Raw genomic sequence first — 22,923 nt, forward strand, 5'->3', positions numbered from 1 at the left:
ACAAGTCATACTGCTTACCAACATGTCATACTTTGATTCGGCGGTATTGTTGGATGAAGCGGCCCGGACCGACATTACGCGTACGCTTACGCGAGACTGGTTCTACCGACGTGCTTCGCACACAAGTGGCTGCCGGGTGTCAGTTTCTCCAACTTTAGTTGAATCGAGTGTGGCTACGCCCGGTCCTTGAGAAGGTTAAAATAGCACATACTTGACGAAATATCGTTGTGGTTTTGATGCGTAGGTAAGAACGGTTCTTGCTCAGCCCGTAGCAGCCTCGCAAAACTTGCAACAACAAAGTAGAGGACGTCTAACTTGTTTCTGCAGGGCATGTTGTGATGTGATATGGTAAGACATGATGCTAAATTTTATTGTATGAGATGATCATGTTTTGTAACAGAGTTATCGGCAATTGGCAGGAGCCATATGGTTGTCGCTTTATTGTATGAAATGCAATCGCCATGTAATTGCTTTACTTTATCACTAAGCGGTAGCAATAGTCGTAGAAGCAATAGTTGGCGAGACGACAACGATGCTATGATAGAGATCAAGGTGTCGAGCAATATCATATCACTTATATTGATTGCATGTGATGTTTATCTTTTATGCATATTATTTTGCTTAGATCGACGGTAGCATTATAAGATGATCTCTCACTAAATTTCAAGGTATAAGTGTTCTCCCTGAGTATGCACCGTTGCGAAAGTTTGTCGTGCCGAGACACCACGTGATGATCGGGTGTGATAAGCTCTACGTTCACATACAACGGGTGCAAGCCAGTTTTGCACACGCAGAATACTCGGGTTAAACTTGACGAGCCTAGCATATGCAGATATGGCCTCGGAACACTGAGACCGAAAGGTCGAGCGTGAATCATATAGTAGATATGATCAACATAGTGATGTTCACCATTGAAAACTACTCCATCTCACGTGATGATCGGACATGGTTTAGTTGATATGGATCACGTGATCACTTAGATGATTAGAGGGATGTCTGTCTAAGTGGGAGTTCTTAAGTAATATGATTAATTGAACTTTAATTTATCATGAACTTAGTACCTGATAGTATTTTGCATGTCTATGTTGTTGTAGATAGATGGCCCGTGCTGTTGTTCCGTTGAATTTTAATGCGTTCCTTGAGAAAGCAAAGTTGAAAGATGATGATAGCAATTACACTGACTGGGTCCGTAACTTGAGGATTATCCTGATTGCTACACAGAAGAATTACGTCCTGGAAGCACCGCTAGGTGCCAAACCCGCTGCAGGAGCAACGCCAGATGTTATGAACGTCTGGCAGAGCAAAGCTGATGACTACTCGATAGTTCAGTGTGCCATGCTTTACGGCTTAGAACCGGGACTTCAATGACGTTTTGAACGTCATGGAGCATATGAGATGTTCCAGGAGTTGAAGTTAATATTTCAAGCAAATGCCCGGATTGAGAGATATGAAGTCTCCAATAAGTTCTACAGCTACAAGATGGAGGAGAATAGTTCTGTCAGTGAGCATATACTCAAAATGTCTGGGTATAACAATCACTTGATTCAACTGGGAGTTAATCTTCCGGATGATAGTGGCATTGACAGAATTCTTCAATCACTGCCACCAAGCTACAAGAGCTTCATGATGAACTATAATAAGCAAGGGATGGATAAGACAATTCCCGAGCTCTTCGTGATGTTAAAAGGTGCGAAGGTAGAAATCAAGAAGGAGCATCAAGTGTTGATGGTCAACAAAACCACCGGTTTCAAGAAAAAGGGTAAAGGGAAGTATGGGAACTTCAAGAAGAATGGCAAGCAAGTTGCTGCTCAAGAGAAGAAGCCCAAGTCTGGACCTAAGCCTGAGACTGAGTGCTTCTACTACAAAGGGACTGGTCACTGGAAGCGAAACTGCCCCAAGTATTTGGCGGATAAGAAGGATGTCAAGGTGAACAAAGGTATATGTGATATACATGTTATTGATGTGTACCTTACTAATGCTCGCAGTAGCACCTGGGTATTTGATACTGGTTTTGTTGCTAATATTTGCAACTCGAAACAGGGACTACGGATTAAGCGAAGATTGGTTAAGGACGAGGTGACGATGCGCGTGGGAACTGGTTCCAAAGTCGATGTGATCGCGGTCGGCACGCTACCTCTACATCTACCTTCAGGATTAGTTTTAGACCCGAATAATTATTATTTGGTGCCAGCGTTGAGCATGAACATTATATCTGGATCTTGTTTGATGCGAGACGATTATTCATTTAAATCTATGAATAATGGTTGTTCTATTTATATGAGTAATATCTTTTATGGTCATGCACCCTTGAAGAGTGGTCTATTTTTGATGAATCTCGATAGTAGTGATACACATATTCATAATATTGAAGCCAAAAGATGCAGAGTTGATAATGATAGTGCAACTTATTTTGTGGCACTGCCGTTTAGGTCATATTGGTGTAAAGCGCATGAAGAAACTCCATTCCGATGGACTTTTGGAATCACTTGATTATGAATCACTTGGTACTTGAGAACCATGCCTCATGGGCAAGATGACTAAAACGCCGTTCTCCGGAACAATGGAGCGAGCAACAGATTTGTTAGAAATCATACATACTGATGTATGTGGTCCGATGAATGTTGAGGCTCGCGGCGGGTATCGTTATTTTCTGACCTTCACAGATGATTTGAGCAGATATGGGTGTATCTACTTGATGAAACATAAGTCTGAAACATTTGAAAAGTTCAAAGAATTTCAGAGTGAAGTGGAAAATCATCATAACAATAAAATAAAGTTTCCGCGATCTGATCGTGGAGGAGAATATTTGAGTTACGAGTTTGGTCTTCATTTGAAACAATGCAGAATAGTTTCGCAACTCACGCCACCCGGAACACCACAGCGTAATGGTGTGTCCGAACGTCATAATCGTTATGATGTCTCTTACTGATTTACCGCTATCGTTTTGGGGTTATGCTTTCGAGACGGCTGCATTCACGTTAAATAGGGCACCATCTAAATCCATTGAGACGACGCCTTATGAACTGTGGTTTGGCAAGAAACCAAAGTTGTCGTTTCTTAAAGTTTGGGGCTGCGATGCTTATGTGAAAAAGCTTCAACCTGGTAAGGTCGAACCCAAATCGGAGAAATGTGTCTTCATAGGATACCCAAAGTAGACTGTTGGGTACACCTTCTATCACAGATCCGAAGGCAAGACACTCGTTGCTAAGAATGGATCCTTTCTAGAGAAGGAGTTTCTCTCGAAAGAAGTGAGTGGGAGGAAAGTAGAACTTGATGAGGTAATTGTACCTGCTCCCTTATTAGAAAGTAGTTCATCACAGAAATCTGTTCCTCTGACTCCTATACCAATTAGTGAGGAAGCTAATGATAATGATCATGTAACTTCAGATCAAGTTATTACCGAACCTTGTAGGTCAACCAGAGTAAGATCCGCACCAGAGTGGTACGGTAATCCTATTCTGGAGGTCATGTTACTTGACCATGACGAACCTACGAACTATGAGGAAGCGATGATGAGCCCAGATTCCGCAAAATGGCTTGAGGCCATGAAATCTGAGATGGGATCCATGTATGAGAACAAAGTGTGGACTTTGGTTGACTTGCCCGATGATCGGCAAGCCATCAAGAATAAATGGATCTTCAAGAAGAAGACTGACACTGACGGTAATGTTACTGTCTACAAAGCTCGACTTGTTGCGAAAGGTTTTCGACAAGTTCAAGGAGTTGACTACGATGAGACTTTCTCACCCGTAGCGATGCTTAAGTCCGTCCGAATCATGTTAGCAATTACCTCATTTTATGATTATGAAATTTGGCAAATGGATGTAAAGACTGCATTCCTGAATGGATTTCTGGAAGAGGAGTTGTATATGATGCAACCTGAAGGTTTTATCGATCCAAAGGATGCTAACAAAGTGTGCAAGCTCCAGCCATCCATCTATGGACTGGTGCAAGCATCTCGGAGTTGGAATAAACGTTTTGATAGTGTCATCAAAGCATATGGTTTTATACAGACTTTTGGAGAAGCCTGTATTTACAAGAAAGTGAGTGGGAGCTCTGTAGCATTTCTAATATTATATGTGGATGACATATTGTTGATTGGAAATGATATAGAATTTCTGGATAGCATAAAAGGATACTTGAATAAGAGTTTTTCAATGAAAGACCTTGGTGAAGCTGCTTATATATTGGGCATCAAGATCAATAGAGATAGATCAAGACGCTTAATTGGACTTTCACAAAGCACATACCTTGATAAAGTTTTGAAGAAGTTCAAAATGGATCAAGCAAAGAAAGGGTTCTTGCCTGTGTTACAAGGTGCGAAGTTGAGTCAGACTCAATGCCCGAAGAAGATAGAGAGAAAATGAAAGGTGTTCCCTATGCTTCAGCCATAGGCTCTATCATGTATGCAATGCTGTGTACCAGACCTGATGTGTGCCTTGCTATTAGTTTAGCACGGAGGTACCAAAGTAATCCAGGAGTGGATCACTGGACAGCGGTCAAGAACATCCTGAAATACCTAAAAAGGACTAAGGATATGTTTCTCGTTTATGGAGGTGACAAAGAGCTCATCGTAAATGGTTACGTCGATGCAAGCTTTGACACTGATCCGGATGACTCTAAGTCACAAACCGGATACGTATTTATATTGAACGGTGGAGCTGTCAGTTGGTGCAGTTCTAAGCAAAGCGTCGTGGCGGGATATACGTGTGAAGCGGAGTACATAGCTGCTTCGGAAGCAGCAAATGAAGGAGTCTGGATGAAGGAGTTCATATCCGATCTAGGTGTCATACCTAGTGCATCGGGTCCAATGAAAATCTTTTGTGACAATACTGGTGCAATTGCCTTGGCAAAGGAATCCAGATTTCACAAGAGAACCAAGCACATCAAGAGACGCTTCAATTCCATCCGCGACCAAGTCAAGGAGGGAGACATAGAGATTTGCAAGATACATACGGATCTCAATGTTGCAGACCCGTTGACTAAGCCTCTCTCACGAGCAAAACATGATCAGCACCAAGACTCCATGGGTGTTAGAATCATTACTGTGTAATCTAGATTATTGACTCTAGTGCAAGTGGGAGACTGAAGGAAATATGCCCTAGAGGCAATAATAAAGTTGTTATTTATATTTCCTTATATCATGATAAATGTTTATTATTCATGGTAGAATTGAATTAACCGGAAACTTAGTGCATGTGTGAATACATAGACAAACTAGTGTCACTAGTATGCCTCTACTTGACTAGCTCGTTGAATCAAAGATGGTTAAGTTTCCTAGCCATAGACATGAGTTGTCATTTGATTAACGGGATCACATCATTAGAGAATGATGTGATTGACTTGACCCATTCTGTTAGCTTAGCATTTGAACGTTTAGTATATTGCTATTGCTTTCTTCATGACTTATACATGTTCCTATGACTATGAGATTATGCAACTCCCGAATACCGGAGGAACACTTTGTGTGCTACCAAACGTCACAACGTAACTGGGTGATTATAAAGGTGCTCTATAGGTGTCTCCGATGGTACTTGTTGATTTGGCATAGATCGAGATTAGGATTTGTCACTCCGATTGTCGGAGAGGTATCTCTGGGCCCTCTAGGTAATGCACATCACTATAAGCCTTGCAAGCAATGTAACTAATGAGTTAGTTGCGGGATGATGTATTACGGAACGAGTAAAGAGACCTGCCGGTAACGAGATTGAACTAGGTATTGAGATACCGACGATCGAATCTCGGGCAAGTAACATACCGATGACAAAGGGAACAACGTATGTTGTTATGCGGTTTGACCGATAAAGTGAAGGAAATATGCCCTAGAGGCAATAATAAAGTATTATTTATTTCCTTATATCATGATAAATGTTTATTATTCATGCTAGAATTGTATTAACCGGAAACATAATACATGTGTGAATACATAGACAAACAGAGTGTCACTAGTATGCCTCTACTTGACTAGCTCGTTAATCAAAGATGGTTATGTTTCCTATCCATAGACATGAGTTGTCATTTGATTAACGGGATCACCTCATTAGGAGAATGACGTGATTGACATGACCCATTCCGTTAGCTTAGCACCCGATCGTTTAGTATATTGCTATTGCTTTCTTCATGACTTATACATGTTCCTATGACTATGAGATTATGCAACTCCCGTTTACCGGAGGAACACTTTGTGTGCTACCAAACGTCACAACGTAAATGGGTGATTATAAAGGTGCTCTACAGGTGTCTCCAAAGGTACTTGTTGGGTTGGCGTATTTCGAGATTAGGATTTGTCATTCCGATTGTCGGAGAGGTATCTCTGGGCCCACTCGGTAATGCACATCACTATAAGCCTTGCAAGCATTGTGACTAATGAGTTAGTTGCGGGATGATGTATTACGGAACGAGTAAAGAGACTTGCCAGTAACGAGATTGAACTAGGTATCGAGATACCGACGATCGAATCTCGGGCAAGTAACATACCGATGACAAAGGGAACAACGTATGTTGTTATGCGGTCTGACCGATAAAGATCTTCGTAGAGTATGTGGGAGCCAATATGGGCATCCAGGTCCCGCTATTGGTTATTGACCGGAGAGGTGTCTCGGTCATGTCTACATAGTTCTCGAACCCGAAGGGTCCGCACGCTTAACGTTACGATGACAGTTTTATTGAGTTTTGATGTACCAAAGGAGTTCGGAGTCCCGGATGAGATCGGGGACATGACGAGGAGTCTCGAAATGGCCGAGACGTAAAGATCGATATATTGGACGACTATATTCGGACTTCGGAAAGGTTCCGAGTGATTCGGGTATTTTTCGGAGTACCGGAGAGTTACGGGAATTCGTATTGGGCCTTAATGGGCCATACGGGAAAGGAGGGAAAGACCTCAAAGGGTGGCCGCACCCCTCCCCATGGGCTAGTCCGAATTGGACTAGGGAGGGGGGCGCCCCCTTCCTTCTTTCTCCTTCCCCCTTCCCTTCTCCTACTCCCACAAGGAAAGGAGGAGTCCTACTCCCGGTGGGAGTAGGACTCCCCCTTGGGCGCGCCACCTCCCCTTGGCCGGCCCTCTTCCCCTTGCTCCTTTATATACGGGGGCAGGGGGCACCCCAGAGACACACTTGATATACGATATTTTAGCCGTGTGCGGTGCCCCCTCCACCATATTACACCTCGATAATACCGTTGCGGAGCTTAGGCGAAGCCCTGCGTCGGTGGAACATCATCATCGTCACCACGCCGTCGTGCTGACGAAACTCTCCCTCAACACTCGGCTGGATCGGAGTTCGAGGGACGTCATCGAGCTGAACGTGTGTAGAACTCGGAGGTGCCGTGCGTTCGGTATTTGATCGGTCAGATCGTGAAGACGTACGACTACATCAACCGCGTTGTGATAACGCTTCCGCTGTCGGTCTACGAGGGTACGTGGACAACACTCTCCCCTCTCGTTGCTATGCATCACCATGATCTTGCGTGTGCGTAGGAAATTTTTGAAATTACTACGTTCCCCAACATAAAGATCTTCGTAGAATATGTAGGAGCCAATATGAGCATCCAGGTTACGCTATTGGTTATTGACCGGAGATGTGTCTCGGTCATGTCTACATAGTTCTCGAACCCGTAGGGTCCGCACGCTTAACGTTCGGTGACGATCGGTATTATGAGTTTATGTGTTTTGATGTACCAAAGGTAGTTCGGAGTCCCGGATATGATCACGGACATGACGAGGAGTCTCAAAATGGTCGAGACATAAAGATCGATATATTGGATGACTATGTTTTGACTTCGGAAGGGTTCCGGGTAAGTTCGGACAAATACCGGAGTACCGAGGGGTTACCGGAACCCCCCGGGGAGTGTAATGGGCCTATTGGGCCTTAGTGGAGAAGAGGAGGGGCGGCCAGGGCAGGCCGCACGCCCCCTCCCCCTCTAGTCCGAATTGGACAAGGAGGGGGGCGCCCCCCTTTTTCCTTCCCCCTCTCTCCTCCTTCCTTCCCTCCTACTCCTACTCTTGGAAGGGGGGGGGGAATCCTACTCCCGGTGGGAGTAGGACTCCTCCAGGGCGCGCATAGGAGGGCCGGCCCTCCCCCCTCCTCCACTCCTTTATATACGGGGGAGGGGGCACCCCATAGACACAGAAGTTGATCAGTTGATCTTTTAGCCGTGTGCGGTGCCCCCCTCCACCATAATCCACCTCGATCATATCGTAGCGGTGCTTAGGCGAAGCCCTGCGTCGGTAGCTTCATCAACACCGTCATCACGCCCTCGTGCTGACGGAACTCTCCCTCGAAGCTCTACTGGATCGTGAGTTCGTGGGACGTCACCGAGCTGAACGTGTGCAGATCGCGGAGGTGCCGTACGTTCGGTACTAGGATCGGTCGATCGTGAAGACGTACGACTACATCAACCACGTTGTCATAACGCTTCCGCTTACGGTCTACGAGGGTACGTGGACGACACTCTCCCCTCTCGTTGCTATGCATCACCATGATCTTGCGTGTGCGTAGGAATTTTTGTGAAATTATTACGTTCCCCAACAGCCAAAAGATGCAAAGTTAATAATGATAGTGCAACTTATTTGTGGCACTGCCGTTTAGGTCATATTGGTGTAAAGCGCATGAAGAAACTCCATGCCGATGGACTTTTGGAATCACTTGATTATGAATCATTTGATGCTTGCGAACCATGCCTCATGGGCAAGATGACTAAGACTCCGTTCTCCAGAACAATGGAGCAAGCCACTGACTTATTGGAAATAATACATACCGATGTATGCGGTCCAATGAGTGTTGAGGCTCACGGCGGGTATCATTGTTTTCTGACCTTCACAGATGATCTGAGCAGATATGTGTATATCTACTTGATGAAACACAAGTCTGAAACACTTGAAAAGTTCAAAGATTTTCAGAGTGAAGTAGAGAATCATCGTAACAAGAAAATAAAGTTTCTACGATCTGATCGTAGAGGCAAATATTTGAGTTACGAGTTTGGCCTTCAATTAAAACAATGTGGAATAGTTTCACAAACTCATGCCACCTGGAACACCACAGCATAATGGTGTATCCGAACGTCATAACCGTACTTTATTGGATATAGTGCAATCTATGATGTCTCTTACCGATTTACCACTATCGTTTTGGGGTTATGCATTAGAGACAACTGCATTCACGTTAAATAGGGCACCATCTAAATCCATTGAGGCGACACCTTATGAACTGTGGTTTGGCAAGAAACCCAAGTTGTCATTTCTTAAAGTTTGAGGCAGCGATGCTTATGTGAAAAAGCTTCAACCTGATAAGCTCGAACTCAAATTGGAGAAATGTATCTTCATAGGATACCCAAAAGAGACTGTTGGGTACACCTTCTATCACAAATCCGAAGGCAAGATCTTTGTTGCTAAGAATGGATCCTTTCTGGAGAAGGAGTTTCTCTCGAAAGAAGTGAGTGGGAGGAAGGTAGAACTTGATGAGGTAATTGTACCTTCTCCCGAATTGGATAGTATTTCTTCACTGAAATCAGTTCAAGTGACGCTTACACCAATTAGTGAGGAAGTTAATGATGATGATCATGAAGCTTCGGATCAAGTTACTACCAAACCTCGTAGGTCAACCAGAGTACGTTCCGCACCAGAGTGGTACGGTAATCCTATTCTGGAGTTCATGTTACTTGACCATGATGAACCGACGAACTATGAGGAAGCGATGATGAGCCCAGATTCCGCGAAATGGCTTGAGGCCATGAAATATGAGATGGGATCCATGTATGAGAACAAAGTATGTACTTTGGTTGACTTGCCCGATGATCGGCAAGCCACAGAAAAACAATGGATCTTCAAGAGGAAGACGGACGCTGATAGTAGTGTTACTATCTACAAAGCTAGACTTGTCGAAAAGGGTTTTTGACAAAGTTCAAGGTGTTGACTACGATGAGATTTTCTCACTCGTAGCGATGCTTAAGTCTGTCCGAATCATGTTAGCAAATTGCCACATTTTATGAAATCTGGCAAATGGATGTCAAAACTACATTCCTTAATGGATTTCTTAAAGAAGAGTTGTATATGATGCAACCAGAAGGTTTTGTCGATCCTAAAGGTGCTAACAAAATGTGCAAGCTCCAGCAATCCATCCATGGACTGGTGCAAAGCATCTCAGAGTTGAAATATACGCTTTGATTATAGTTTTATACAGACTTGCGATGAAGCCTGTATTTACAAGAAAGTGAGTGGGACCACTACAGCCTTTCTGATAAGTATATGTGAATGACATATTGTTGATCGGAAATGATGTAGAATTTTCTGGAAAGCATAAAGGAGTGTTTGAAAGGAGTTTTTCAAAGAAAGACCTTGGTGAAGCTGCTTACATATTGAGCATCAAGATCTACAGAGATAGATCAAGACACTTGATAAGTTTTTTCAATGAGTACATACCTTGACAAGTTTTTGAAGTAAGTTCAAAATGGAACAGTCAAAGGAGTTCTTGCCTGTGTTGCAAGGTGTGAAGTTGAGTAAGACTCAAAGCCCGACCACAGCAGAAGATAGAGAGATAATGAAAGTCATTCCCTATGCCTCAGCCATAGGTTCTATAAAGTATGCCATGCTATGTACCAGACCTATTGTATACCCTGCCCTGAGTTTGGCAAGGGAGTACAATAGTGATCCAGGAGTGGATCACTCGACAACGGTCAAAATTATCCTTAGTGGAATAAGGAAATGTTTCTCGGTTATGGAGGTAACAAAGAGTTCATCGTAAAGAGTTACGTCGATGCAAGCTTTGACACCGATCTGGATGACTCTAAGTCTCGATCTAGATACATATTGAAAGTGGGAGCAATTAGCTAGAGTAGCTCCGTGCAGAGTATTGTAGATATAGAAATTTGCAAAAATACATACGGATCTGAATGTTGCAGACCCATAGACTAAAATTCCTCTCACAGGCAAAACATGATCATACCTTATTACTCTTGGGTGTTAATCACATAGCAATGTGAATTAGATTATTGACTCTAGTAAACCTTTTGAGTATTGGTCACATGACGATGTGAACTATGGGTGTTAATCACATGGTGATGTGAACTATTGGTGTTAAATCACATGGCGATGTGAACTAGATTATTGACTCTAGTGCAAGTGGGAGACTGAAGGAAATATGCCCTAGAGGCAATATAAAGTTGTTATTTATATTTCCTTATATCATGATAAATGTTTATTATTCATGCTAGAATTGTATTAATCGGAAACTTAGTACATGTGTGAATACATAGACAAACAGAGTGTCACTAGTATGCCTCTACTTGACTAGCTCGTTGAATCAAAGATGGTTAAGTTTCCTAGCCATAGACATGAGTTGTCATTTGATTAACGGTATCACATCATTAGAGAATGATGTGATTGACTTGACCCATTCCGTTAGCTTAGCATTTGATCATTTAGTATATTGCTATTGCTTTCTTCATGACTTATACATGTTCCTATGACTATGAGATTATGCAACTCCCGAATACCGGAGGAACACTTTGTGTGCTACCAAACGTCACAACATAACTGGGTGATTATAAAGGTGCTCTACAGGTGTCTCCGATGGTATTTGTTGAGTTGGCATAGATCGAGATTAGGATTTGTCACTCCGATTGTCGGAGAGGTATCTATGGGCCCTCTCGGTAATGCACATCACTATAAGCCTTGCAAGCAATGTGACTAATGAGTTAGTTGCGGGATGATGCAGTACGGAACGAGTAAAGAGACTTGACAGTAACGAGATTGAACTAGGTATTGAGATACCGACGATCGAATCTCGGGCAAGTAACATACCGATGACAAAGGGAACAACGTATGTTGTTATGCGGTTTGACCGATAAAGATCTTCGTAGAATATGTAGGAGCCAATATGAACATCCAGGTTCCGCTATTGATTATTGACCGGAGACGTGTCTCGATCATGTCTACATAGTTCTCGAACCCGTAGGGTCCTCACGCTTAACGTTCGGTGACGATCGTATTATGAGTTTATGTGTTTTGATGTACCAAAGATAGTTTGGCGTCCCGGATGTGATCACGGAGATGACGGGGAGTCTCGAAATGGCCGAGACATAAAGATTGATATATTGGAAGACTATATTCGGACACCAGAAGTGTTCCGGGGATCATCGGATAATTATTGGAGTGCTTGGGGGTTATCGGAACCCCCGGGGAACTAATGGGCCAACATGGGCCTTGTGTGAGAGAGAGAGGAGGGGGACTTAGGGCTGGCCGCGCCTCCCCCCTTGGGAGTCCGAATTGGACAAGGAAGGGGGGGGGGCGCCCCTCTTTCCCTCCCTCTCTCCCTCTCTTTCCTTCCCCCTTCCCCCTTCCTAGTTGGACTAGGAAAGGGGGAGTCCTACTCCTACTAGGAGGAGGACTCCCCCCTCTCCTTGGCGCGCCCTAGGCCGGCCGGCCTCCCCCTTGCTCCTTTATATATGGGGGCAGGGGGGCACCCTAGAACACGCAAGTTGATTGTTTCCAGCCGTGTGCGGTGCCCCCTCCACCATAATCCACCTCGGTCATATCGTCGTAGTGCTTAGGCGAAGCCTTGCGCCGGTAGCTTCATCATCACCGTCATCATGCCGTCGTGCTGACGAAGCTCTCCCTCGACACTTTGCTGGATCGTGAGTTCGTGGGACGTCACCGAGCCGAACGTGTGCAGATCGTGGAGGTGCCGTACTTTCGGTACTAGGATCGGTCGATCGTGAAGACGTACGACTACATCAACCGCGTTTCATAACACTTCCGCTTACGGTCTACAAGGGTACGTGCAGAGGCGGACCACGAAAAAAATTTAAGGTGGGGCGAAGTCTCACTAATTTTTTTTTGATGCGAATCAAAGGAGTCAATACACACTAACAATGCACACTACAAATGAATAACCAAATACAATGAAAATGTAGACATGTTTCAATAGAAAAACAACCTAAAACATACCGATAATGAAGCGTATAATGGCGTCTAGAAGACCCAGACAATGGCAGTGCCCTACCATCCTTCTGAAGATCTTCCTAATTTTAGCAAGAGCAATACTTTTGAAGATCTATCACTCAATGTAACACATCTTCCTTAATTTTACCAAGCGGACATGATAAATATACCTCTTCCTCCTCTTTCCTTTGCATTTGCTGGTCCTTTCCTCTTCTTTTCCATCTTATGGAGAGAAGTCACAGAACTGCGCCGGTTGGGCATCTTATTAGCTTGTACGTATAATCATCTAAAAACAAAAACGTGTGCATACACTAGCATGAATGAAAAATATAATTGTATAAACAAAGTGGCAGTGGCTGCAAATAGTTCAGAGCAGAGGAGTGATTCAGAGTTTCGGACCCTAGGAGATTACCAGGAAAATCCCCAACTGCCGTCGCCCGCTGGAGCCGCCGCTTGCTGCTGCCGCTCGAGCTTGCTGCCGCCGCCCTCTAAGCCCCCAGCCAGCCGCCGCCGCCGTCCGGCCGTCGGCTGCCCCGTCGTCGGTCGCCTGCGGCCCTCCTCGTCCTCACGACCTGGCCAGCCGCCGCCGTGCTAGCTGCTTAGGGTTGCGTCGTGGCTGGGCGTCGTGTCTCGTGTGCGTGGGCGCTGGATCGATCTGGACCGGTTGTTACTGGCCCAAGTGCCCAACAGCTGGATGCGTCGCGTCGGCCCATCAGACCAGGCTAGGTGCGGTCGAACGAGTCAAGCAATTCATTCAAGTACCAATCGATAAATGCATATGTATATATTTTTTTTTGCCCAGAAGTAAGGTATGGCGGCTGCCATACCCTGCCCACTGGAGAGGTCCGCCAGTGGGTACGTGGACAACACTCTCCCCTCTCGTTGCTATGCATCACCATGATCTTGCGTGTGCGTAGGAATTTTTTTAAAACTACTGCGTTTCCCAACAATTTTTATGTTCTTTGAGGTATTTTGTACTTCTGATAAATTTTTATAATAGATCCAGGTCCTTTTTGATGAAAAAGAAAATTGTACACAAATTCCTTTTTTTTACTCTTCTCTTGAGGAACTCATTTTTTTTCTTCTCTTGAGAGGACTCGGGCCCTATTATTCCGTGGTGTGTTTAAGGTGGGTTTGGGCCCGGTCCAACCGCAACACCGACCCGCGAAAACGCCGCCTGGTTCGCACGCACACGCTCGTCGCGCCGGCGCGCCTCCGCCGCGCTGCGACCTACTGGCGGCGGCTGCTCCGCCCGCCGCCCTCGGCCACGCGCCACCGATGTGGAAGCGCCTCCTGGAGACGACCAAGAAGGTGTCCGCCGCCGCGCCCGAGCTCGCAACCCGGAAGCGCCCCTCCACCAGCCGCAGCCCCGCGGTCTCCCCGGCCACCGCGGTCTCCCGCGCCTCCCTCCTCCGCCTCAAGCAGGCCGCCGCCTCCAAGAAGACCACCTTGCCCTCCTCCCTCCCCCACGCGCTCGCCAACGGTAACCGACTCCACCCCCCACCCTCGCTCGCCATTTGCTCCCCACTCACTCGTCTCCCTTCTCTTGCTCAGACGGGGAGGAGGAGGACAACTCCCGTGACTTCACCAAGGAGATCCTATCCATATTGAACGGTATTCTTATGCAGTCTCTGCTTCAACTGTCACCACACCCAAACCCCCAAATGCAGCTCTTTCAGTAGCTGTGGAACTGTATCTGCAACTGCGACTTATCTGATTAATGTTCAGGTCCTGATGATGCGGAAGAGTCCGGTGCCACGGAGGCGCTGCCGGAGGAGTCCGAAGACGACGTGGACGCCATTGGCAACAAGATACTGGATATGGAGTGGTTTGCAGGGTCGCAGCCGAGTAGCGCAATGATGCACTTGCGGAAGGAGGTGGTGAGGGAGAAGAAGAAGCGCTACATCTTCAAGAACACGGAGAGCCACCGCTTCACGAGGCTGATGCGGATGTGCGCCGACAAGCTTGGCACCGAGTCTGCGCTCGAGTTCTTCGGGAGGCTGGGGAGGGATACCGGTCCCAAGGAGTTCAATGCATTGATTAGGGTTTGCTTGGAAAAGGCAAGGGCCTGCGGGGACGTTGACTCAGCAGTGGAACATATTTTTCGGGCATATCGGCTTTTTGAGATGATGAAAGATAGGGGGTTTCAGATCGAGGAAGACAGTTACGGGCCATTTCTCTTGTACCTGGTGGATGTGGAGTTGTTGGAGGAATTTGAGATGTTCAGTGCATTTTTTAGGGATGCGAATCCACGGTCCTGCTCCAGGATACCTTATTATGAGATGTTGCTCTTGATTCGAGCTCAAGATGAAGAAAGCATTCGAGAACTTTGTCGCTCTGTCGAAGACTGCAGTGAGGAAGCTGATTATTGCATAGCAGGTAATGGCCCAAAATCACAATCAAAACCTTCTATTTGGGTATTCATCATAATGAGACAGTGTTGTTTCATCTTACACAGTTTGTAAACTTACATACCATACCCCCTATAGTACCTTAATCAATGCATTGTTTTACAGAAAGCTATATGCTGGCCTTTGCTGAAAGCAACAGAAAGATGGATTTTGTCACGTTCTTGGAATTACTTGACCCAACAAAAGTTTTAGGGTCGAAGTACATATCCAGTATATTCAAGTATATGGGTAGGCTCAAACTGGAGAACCATGCTGAGAAACTTCTTCAGAAGATGACATCAAAAGGTGATAAACTGTATGCACATTTTTCCAAATCTAATCAAAGTATTTTGATGGCTATAAGATGAACATTCAACTAATTTTATTGAAAAATCTTTGCATTGTAATATTTTCTTCATAGTTGAAGGATACAGTGCATTTTCTAGTTTCTGTTTCTGCACTATGCTCATCTCTTATCTGTTAATTTTGTTTATTTTCTGTTTCAGAATACTCCGATGTAAAAGTTTCATCCTTAATTTTTGACTATGCTGCAAATATACCGAGTATAGAGGTGAGTAATTATTTATGGTAACTGCTGGTAATACATATAGCTTCTAATATACAATGGACTGTTTGCCTAGTGTTCTTCAATCTTGTGCTAAATATATTTACATAATACTTGTGCAACTTATGACATTGCAATAATTACTAAATAAAACAAACCCCGTGCGATATATGTACATAATACTTATGCAACTTATGACATTACAATAATCACTAATTTACTACAAAATCATAACTTCATAACTCAAGAAAGCACATATGGTATTGCTGCTACCTTTTTTATTATGGATTTATCAGGGATTCACTGCCCCGAAGAACATGAGTAGCGAAAAACCCAAATGCTATTCTTCGGAGTGGCAAAATAGAAATTCCTTTTTAGTTATGTGTAGTGGAGTAGGCTGTACTTCCATGATGCACGCTACATGCCTGCAGAAGTGCAGAGCATTGGATGTAATTACTCTTAGTAGTATATATATTTTTTGTGTAATTCAAAAGATCAGTCAACTAAACTTATTTTTAGTAGGAAAGATGAATCAATTTTCAACTGGCATCGCTATCAGAACCATATTTTTTTAACGATCCTTGTTGACATGGTGTTTGATATCATGGAAGCAATCACATGTTTATTTATCTTTTATCTATATACCATGTCGGTCATGACTGGTTATCATTTTTTTACCGGAAATGATTGCTTAACATTACTATTTATTGCAAAATTCCTTTGGCTGCCCCATTTTCCTAATATAAGCAGGAAAACATTACTACCTGAGCGAATGCAGCTACTTATCATGTTAACAAAGCCATTTCAGCTAAGCTTCATCGATATAACATCTGTTGGTAATGTATTTTCATGAAGGCTGAAGATGTTATATCAGCGTTTAATAAATGGCAAGAGAAGTTTAAGGTAGCACCGTCTGTTGGTGCATATGACAGGATCATCTCTTTTTGCTGCAGTTCATCGAAGGTATTGGCCAAAATCACTCACTGCTCTATTATAAATCTATTATATTGTTAAAATAAGAGGCAAACCAGCCACCATGCTTTTCCACATAGTCTAAATAATCCGCTCTGTTAATTATATTGAGGATATAAATTATGACGACTGAAATTCAAACTACATCTGTAAATCCGAAGCAAGTCGATTTGTATGGCCAGAGAACAATCCAACCCGTACTGCATGTGGTGATTTCATAGCCAATGTCATCAATCAACAAGCTCAATTGCTTCGTACATGCTGGGTTTGGATACCAAACCAAATTAGGCAAGCATCATGTGGCCGTCTGTCCGGCTCGGTGATGTATCAACAAATCTGTGGTACTAGAAATAACAACTTTTTTGTTTTGTTAAAAGTCGTTTGTGATTTTTCTTATGTCTAAGTAGACTGTACTGAGCCATCGGATGACTTTACATTAAGATTCACGTAGGATGAGGGAAAATATTTTATCACACCACTAGCACCATCGACTTAGGCATAAGAAAAATCTTGGCCAACTTAGATATAAACATACCCATTTTTATTAGATAGAGAGTGGGTGTCTATTGCAACGTTTATATTTAGGGTAGATATAAGCATGTTGATCTATTTAAGTTTGTGCCGCTGTCTCCTTAGGCAATGTTTGGTGCTTCTGTCGACCTCAGAAAACATTTTCTTAAGTAGCTAGACATGAAGTGTTGTATAACTGATGCATGCACGAAGCAACATTGGCACTTTACTACTTGTGCCACTTGATATTGCATATGCTATGCTTATGGAAAGATTTTAGTCTTAATGCCGAGCATTTAGATTTTGTGATTCTTGATTTGTCAATGCAATCTTTGTAACTGAGCTGTTTGCGTATTTTGTTTGCAGATCAGCTTAGCTCTTGATGTGGCTGAGTGCCTTTGTAAATCCAATCCCAGTGTGCCGATTGAATTGCTCAATCCAATAATAAATGCCTGTGAGCAAGGCTATGAGCTTCACATGGTAAGTCGTTCTATATGTAGGTGTGGCATGCTCGAGTGTGTTCCTTGTGTTCAAATTAAGTACCAGGGTATGTCTTATAGGTTACATGAATTTACCATTTTTAAGTGCACTGCTCTGTTGTGCATGACTGCATATACTTGTAATAACAAGCATATACACCTATTAGAACAACAATTTTCTAGTATAAACACAGTGTACCTATTAAAATACTGTTCCTCCCTTACCATTGTTGCAGGATGACTAGCTAATGCTCTTAATCAACTGTTGTGCCACATTTGTTCAAGATGTTGAGGCATAAATTTATTATTAAGAACATTGTTCAACCATGGATGATCAACTCTTGGTAGTCTGACTGAGTGTCTGTCTGACTGGTAGCATTATCTATTTTAACCATTATTTAGTTATTCTCAAGTGACATCGGTGCTTATTTTGCAGGCTCGTCCGTTATATAATTTGATGAGTCTCTACAAGTTGAAATTGAAACCCGAAACTTTCAGGAGCATGATAAGTCTATGTGTAAAAATGAAAGATGTAAGTCAGGATGGGGATCACCTGCTATTCCTAGACATCAGTTATAGTATGACACTGTTGTTCATTGATCTTTTCTCCTTCCAGTTTGAAGGTGCTTACACTATACTCACAGATGCAGAAGAATCTGGGGAGACGTCCACCGTAAGCCTGTATAATGTTATTATGGCTGGATATTTTAGAGAGGTGAATTCCTGTTTGCCATGCCTTCATTTTGTTCTCGCATACCTATTGCTGACATTGACCCGTAAGCCTCTATAATGTTTTTATGGCTGGATATTTTATAGAGGTAAAAATTCCTGTTTGCCATTCCTTCATTTTGTTTATCTCACATGCCTGACGCTGACAGTGACCCACTGTTGATTATCGTCATCATACTTCTTCAACCTGCTTAGCTAGTACAAATACAATACATAACGCATATGAGATGTCCCATACTGGAGTTGTTTGTTGACCGTATGGCAAAACCGCCACTCAAGTACACAAAGATGCATAAAGTTGCAAAGTCTACTAACGTAACATGACATTCTGTAGCGTATAATGTACACTCTCCATTTCAACATGTTTATGCCTTCACAACATTTTCCCCATAACTTCTAACTTGGTATATTGTTCTGCAGAAAAATCACAATGGAGCACAAATGGTCATGTCGCAAATGCAGATTGCTGGAGTAAAACCAGACTCTGAAACATTCAGTTATTTGATCTCAAACTGTGATTGTGAGGAGAAAATATCAAAGGTTTGCCATGTACCTGATCATTTGCTGTTGGCACCGTTCCTGTATCCTGGTTCAAATAGAAGTTCTACTGCTCCATGCGCGTACTGTCAATTACCACCTCCTTTGATTACCCATTCGTTCCTGGTGACATCACCTACATTATACCACATCGATAAATTCCTCATCACACAGCATTCGGATCCTGCTCTATGACCTATAATGTTCCTTCAAGTTTCGATGTTACAAATCCATTGCTATTCATTGGTCCCGCTGACATAACTTCTGGCTATTGAATTGTTGACAGTACCTGGATGAACTAAGGCGAGATGGACTTCAAATGACCAAGCATGCGTATATGGCACTAATTAACGCATATTCAAGACTTGGGAATTTTGACATGGCCAAACAGGTAAATTATGATCGCTGATTAGAATTTCCACCCATTTTTCTGCACCTTCAGTCTTTCACGTTCCAATTCTTCTTGCACATGATACACTGCATCTCTTAGTTAGATACTCCCTCCGTTCCGATTTACTCGTCGTGGTTTTAGTTGAAATTTGAACTAAAACCACGACGAGTAAATCAGAACGGAGGGAGTATATGTTAATGGTTATTACTGCTAAATTCTAATGTAAGCAACTAAGGAAAATATTTTGTTCGATGTGCTTACAACCATTCTTGTTTCATTAGGTTGCCCTGGATAAGGAAATACCACCTAAGTGCCTCAGTGAAGTAACAAGCGCGCTTGTAGGAGCGCTTGCATCGAATGGGAAGGTATCAGATGGACTTGAATTGTTTGACGAAATCAAGCAATCCGGAGGCTACCTTGAACCAAAGGCTGCAATAGCCCTGATTGTAAGTAAATCTGCGACACCTTCCCTGTCAAAACTTGAGATGAGTGGTGCCTGCATGCTTCCATTCTCTTTTGCTCTTATTTCCATTGCTTATAGTATTGTATTTGCTTCTGCAGGAGCATACTCAAACAGAAGACCAGCTAGATAGACTGTATCAACTTCTGGAGGAGGTGAACGAGCCAGGCATGTGGTTTGATGGGTGCGGCAGAGTGCTTCAATACTGTGTTCAGCACAATCACCTCGAGTATGCTAATTGATGCTCCTATTTAAGCAACTGAATTTCTACTGCTATTTAGTTAACTTTCCACTCACTATCTCCGCAAAAATAAATTCACTTACTATTTATTTGATACATTTGCCAGTGCCGCTGTTGATTTACTTAAGCAACTGAAGGAGACAAATGAAATGAGTACATACATGATTGTTGATCAGGTATTTATCCGACCTTTCTTAAAGGGGCACCTGATGATCTTCTGATTTCCCTTAGTTTGATCAAAAGTGTGTATATTTCATCTTATAATTGAAGTGACCTCTTTTGGAATTGCACACACCATCTTTAATTTACTGAAGAGTTTTTGCATGATAATAGTTGATCTAGGGGATATCGATAGATTACGGCTTCCAGATGCAATAGTTGTTCATTGCTTTGCAACTTCTCTATCTTGTTTAACCCACTACACTTTTACTAGGGATTATATTCAGTAGTAGATTCGTTTTATTTGGTTGAGCAGCGTTGAGCTATGTTTTTCCATTGCATATCTTTTGTTCTCTATGTGTTGAAAATGGAACCTTTTGTTATGTTGCCGGATATGTGTTTGATTTTTATGTTATATACTCACTTTTTCCTATTGGGTTATGTTTTTTTTCCTGTAGGGCTTAATGTTTGATGTCATCTCACTTGTTTATTTTCTGCTGATTAGTTCAGAGATTCATTTCAGAGTAACTAGCGTGACATTTTGAATAACCAAACCTTGATTTAATTATCTATTAAATTGCTTAACTGTATTTGTTGCTGGTAGAAATACGTGTGAATAAAGGTTGTAATTGTTTCGAAAAACCTTTTTCTTCATGAACCAAAACCTTTTGAGATTTATCTCTCGTTTTAACTTTACTTTTTGTTTACTTGTATGAACTGATCTGAAGGTGTTCTGCCAAATATGGGAAATGGAGCCTGTAAATTTGGATGTTGGAATGGAGCTTCTCCGTGCTGTCAAAGAGCTCGGGCTAAATGTTTCTCGGACAAGCCTTGATTTTCTTCTCAGCGCATGTGTAAAGGCAAAGGATTCACAACGTGCCCAGCAGATCTGGGAAGAATATGAATCCTCTGGCCTTCCACACAACGTGTTGACTTCCTTGAGGTTGGTTTCTTTACCTGGGAGGGACATAAGTTGAGAATTCATTATACTGTAGAATGGTGGCTTGATTTTCCTCAGGGAGCTGGGCAAGCTCCATTTAGGCAATGTGATATCATGATCAGTGGCTCGCTTTGACACCTTGTCCAATTTCTTCTCGTGGGATATCCATTTCAAACACGACATTTTTGTATGCAGGATGTACCAGGCTCTTGTTTCGTCTGCCCAGAGGTCGACATCTAAGAAGTCTGCCGAGTGGTCGGCAGCAAAGAAGTTCTACAAAACAATACCAAAGGAGGATCCTCATGTGTGCTGCATACTAGATTCTTGCAAAATAACATATAACAGGAAGCGCGGTAAACGTAAAGCTGCCACTAAGCCCAGTCCAGGAAAACAAGAGGTATAAGGGATGCACCACTCTGCCACTTCTGTTACAATGAAATACTAGAATGAAAATGGAGCCCCAATTGCTCCCTTCATTATCCACTATCATTCTTTACTGATAAAACCGTCTGCCATTTCTTCTAATTGTTTGGCTGGTCACTCACGAACCTGGTAGAAACATGGATTACATTTACATTTAGAGAAACTTCATGTGACTCGGTTGAAAGGCGAAATCCGTCTCAAATTGAAGCCAAACAGACAAAAGACTGGCCACCCACATAATAGGCTTTTCTGAGCACGTCCTATCGTCTGGCACCCAGAATTACCTGCACCACTTGGAGGAGCTACAGTTTCTAGCCTGAAACTTGGTATCCTCACTGGGAGCCATTGCCAAAAGATCATGAGACCACTGCCACATTTTGAGCCGCTTTGCTGTGACCACTTACCACCACTCCTGCACTGTGTGCCCCACTTGTCTTAATGGCCAACGTGTGACCACAACAAGGGGTTGTTCACAGTGAAACAATCACCGCCCCCACAGCCTCACCAACCAGAGAAAAAGATTTGATGATCGGTTTGGATTTGGGGAGTAGGGGGCTGGGTGGAACACGCACAGTTAGGAGTGCAAGGCAGAGAGGTCACTGTGTCAAATTACCGATATCAAGCAACGACAGTGCATTCCTACGCATAACATAAGGTTTAAAAGCATAAAAGCTGTGGGCATCACAATTTGAACTCTGGTTTTCATTCGCCTTCTTACCTGCTGGCCGGGGCCTCCTGTAGGATTACAAAGGTTAATTATTTGCTGATTTCATTCTATGCAACTGCAAGAGGACACATGCATCTGGTTTCAAAAACGTGCATAGAAGTTTGGATAAACTCAAAATCAAAAAGTGGAAGAACACAAACCTTGCAAATTTCCTTTTTTCTTTTCCTTTCCCCTTTCCTTTCCATACCTTGTATGGTTCCTGACGGGAACCTAACATGGCAATGTTTAAGAAAATTGTACGCTGGCCCTAGAGAAAGCAAGAAAGGAAGACCCCCACATACACCAGATAAGATGAATGGTCCAGACAAATGCAATGCTTGTGGTGTTCCAAGCCATGCTTTATGTTTGGTACAGGCACGCACTGCCTATCGAAGATATGCAATGCCCTGGGAGTTTAGATATGCTGAAAATGAGAGGCTGGTTTTATGTTCCCAACCGGAAACGATAATTAAGGAATCAAGAA

The 22,923-nt window shown here is 43.2% G+C and overlaps 1 protein-coding gene across 1 annotated transcript; it reads left to right on the forward strand.

Moving 5' to 3' along the window:
- Positions 1-14,052: 14,052 nt before the first annotated feature.
- LOC109760568 (pentatricopeptide repeat-containing protein At4g04790, mitochondrial) lies at positions 14,053-21,835 on the forward strand. Its single transcript, XM_020319381.4, has 16 exons — positions 14,053-14,420; positions 14,492-14,551; positions 14,666-15,316; positions 15,454-15,633; positions 15,834-15,898; positions 16,748-16,855; positions 17,741-17,854; positions 18,290-18,385; positions 18,470-18,568; positions 19,003-19,122; positions 19,406-19,510; positions 19,792-19,956; positions 20,072-20,199; positions 20,318-20,387; positions 21,099-21,313; positions 21,506-21,835. Exons 1-16 carry the CDS (start codon positions 14,216-14,218, stop codon positions 21,711-21,713), a joined length of 2,589 nt encoding a protein of 862 aa, XP_020174970.1. The 5' UTR covers positions 14,053-14,215; the 3' UTR covers positions 21,714-21,835.
- Positions 21,836-22,923: the final 1,088 nt, after the last annotated feature.

This window comes from Aegilops tauschii, chromosome 6 (assembly GCF_002575655.3).
Source record: "Aegilops tauschii subsp. strangulata cultivar AL8/78 chromosome 6, Aet v6.0, whole genome shotgun sequence".
Taxonomy (NCBI): Eukaryota; Viridiplantae; Streptophyta; class Magnoliopsida; order Poales; family Poaceae; genus Aegilops; species Aegilops tauschii.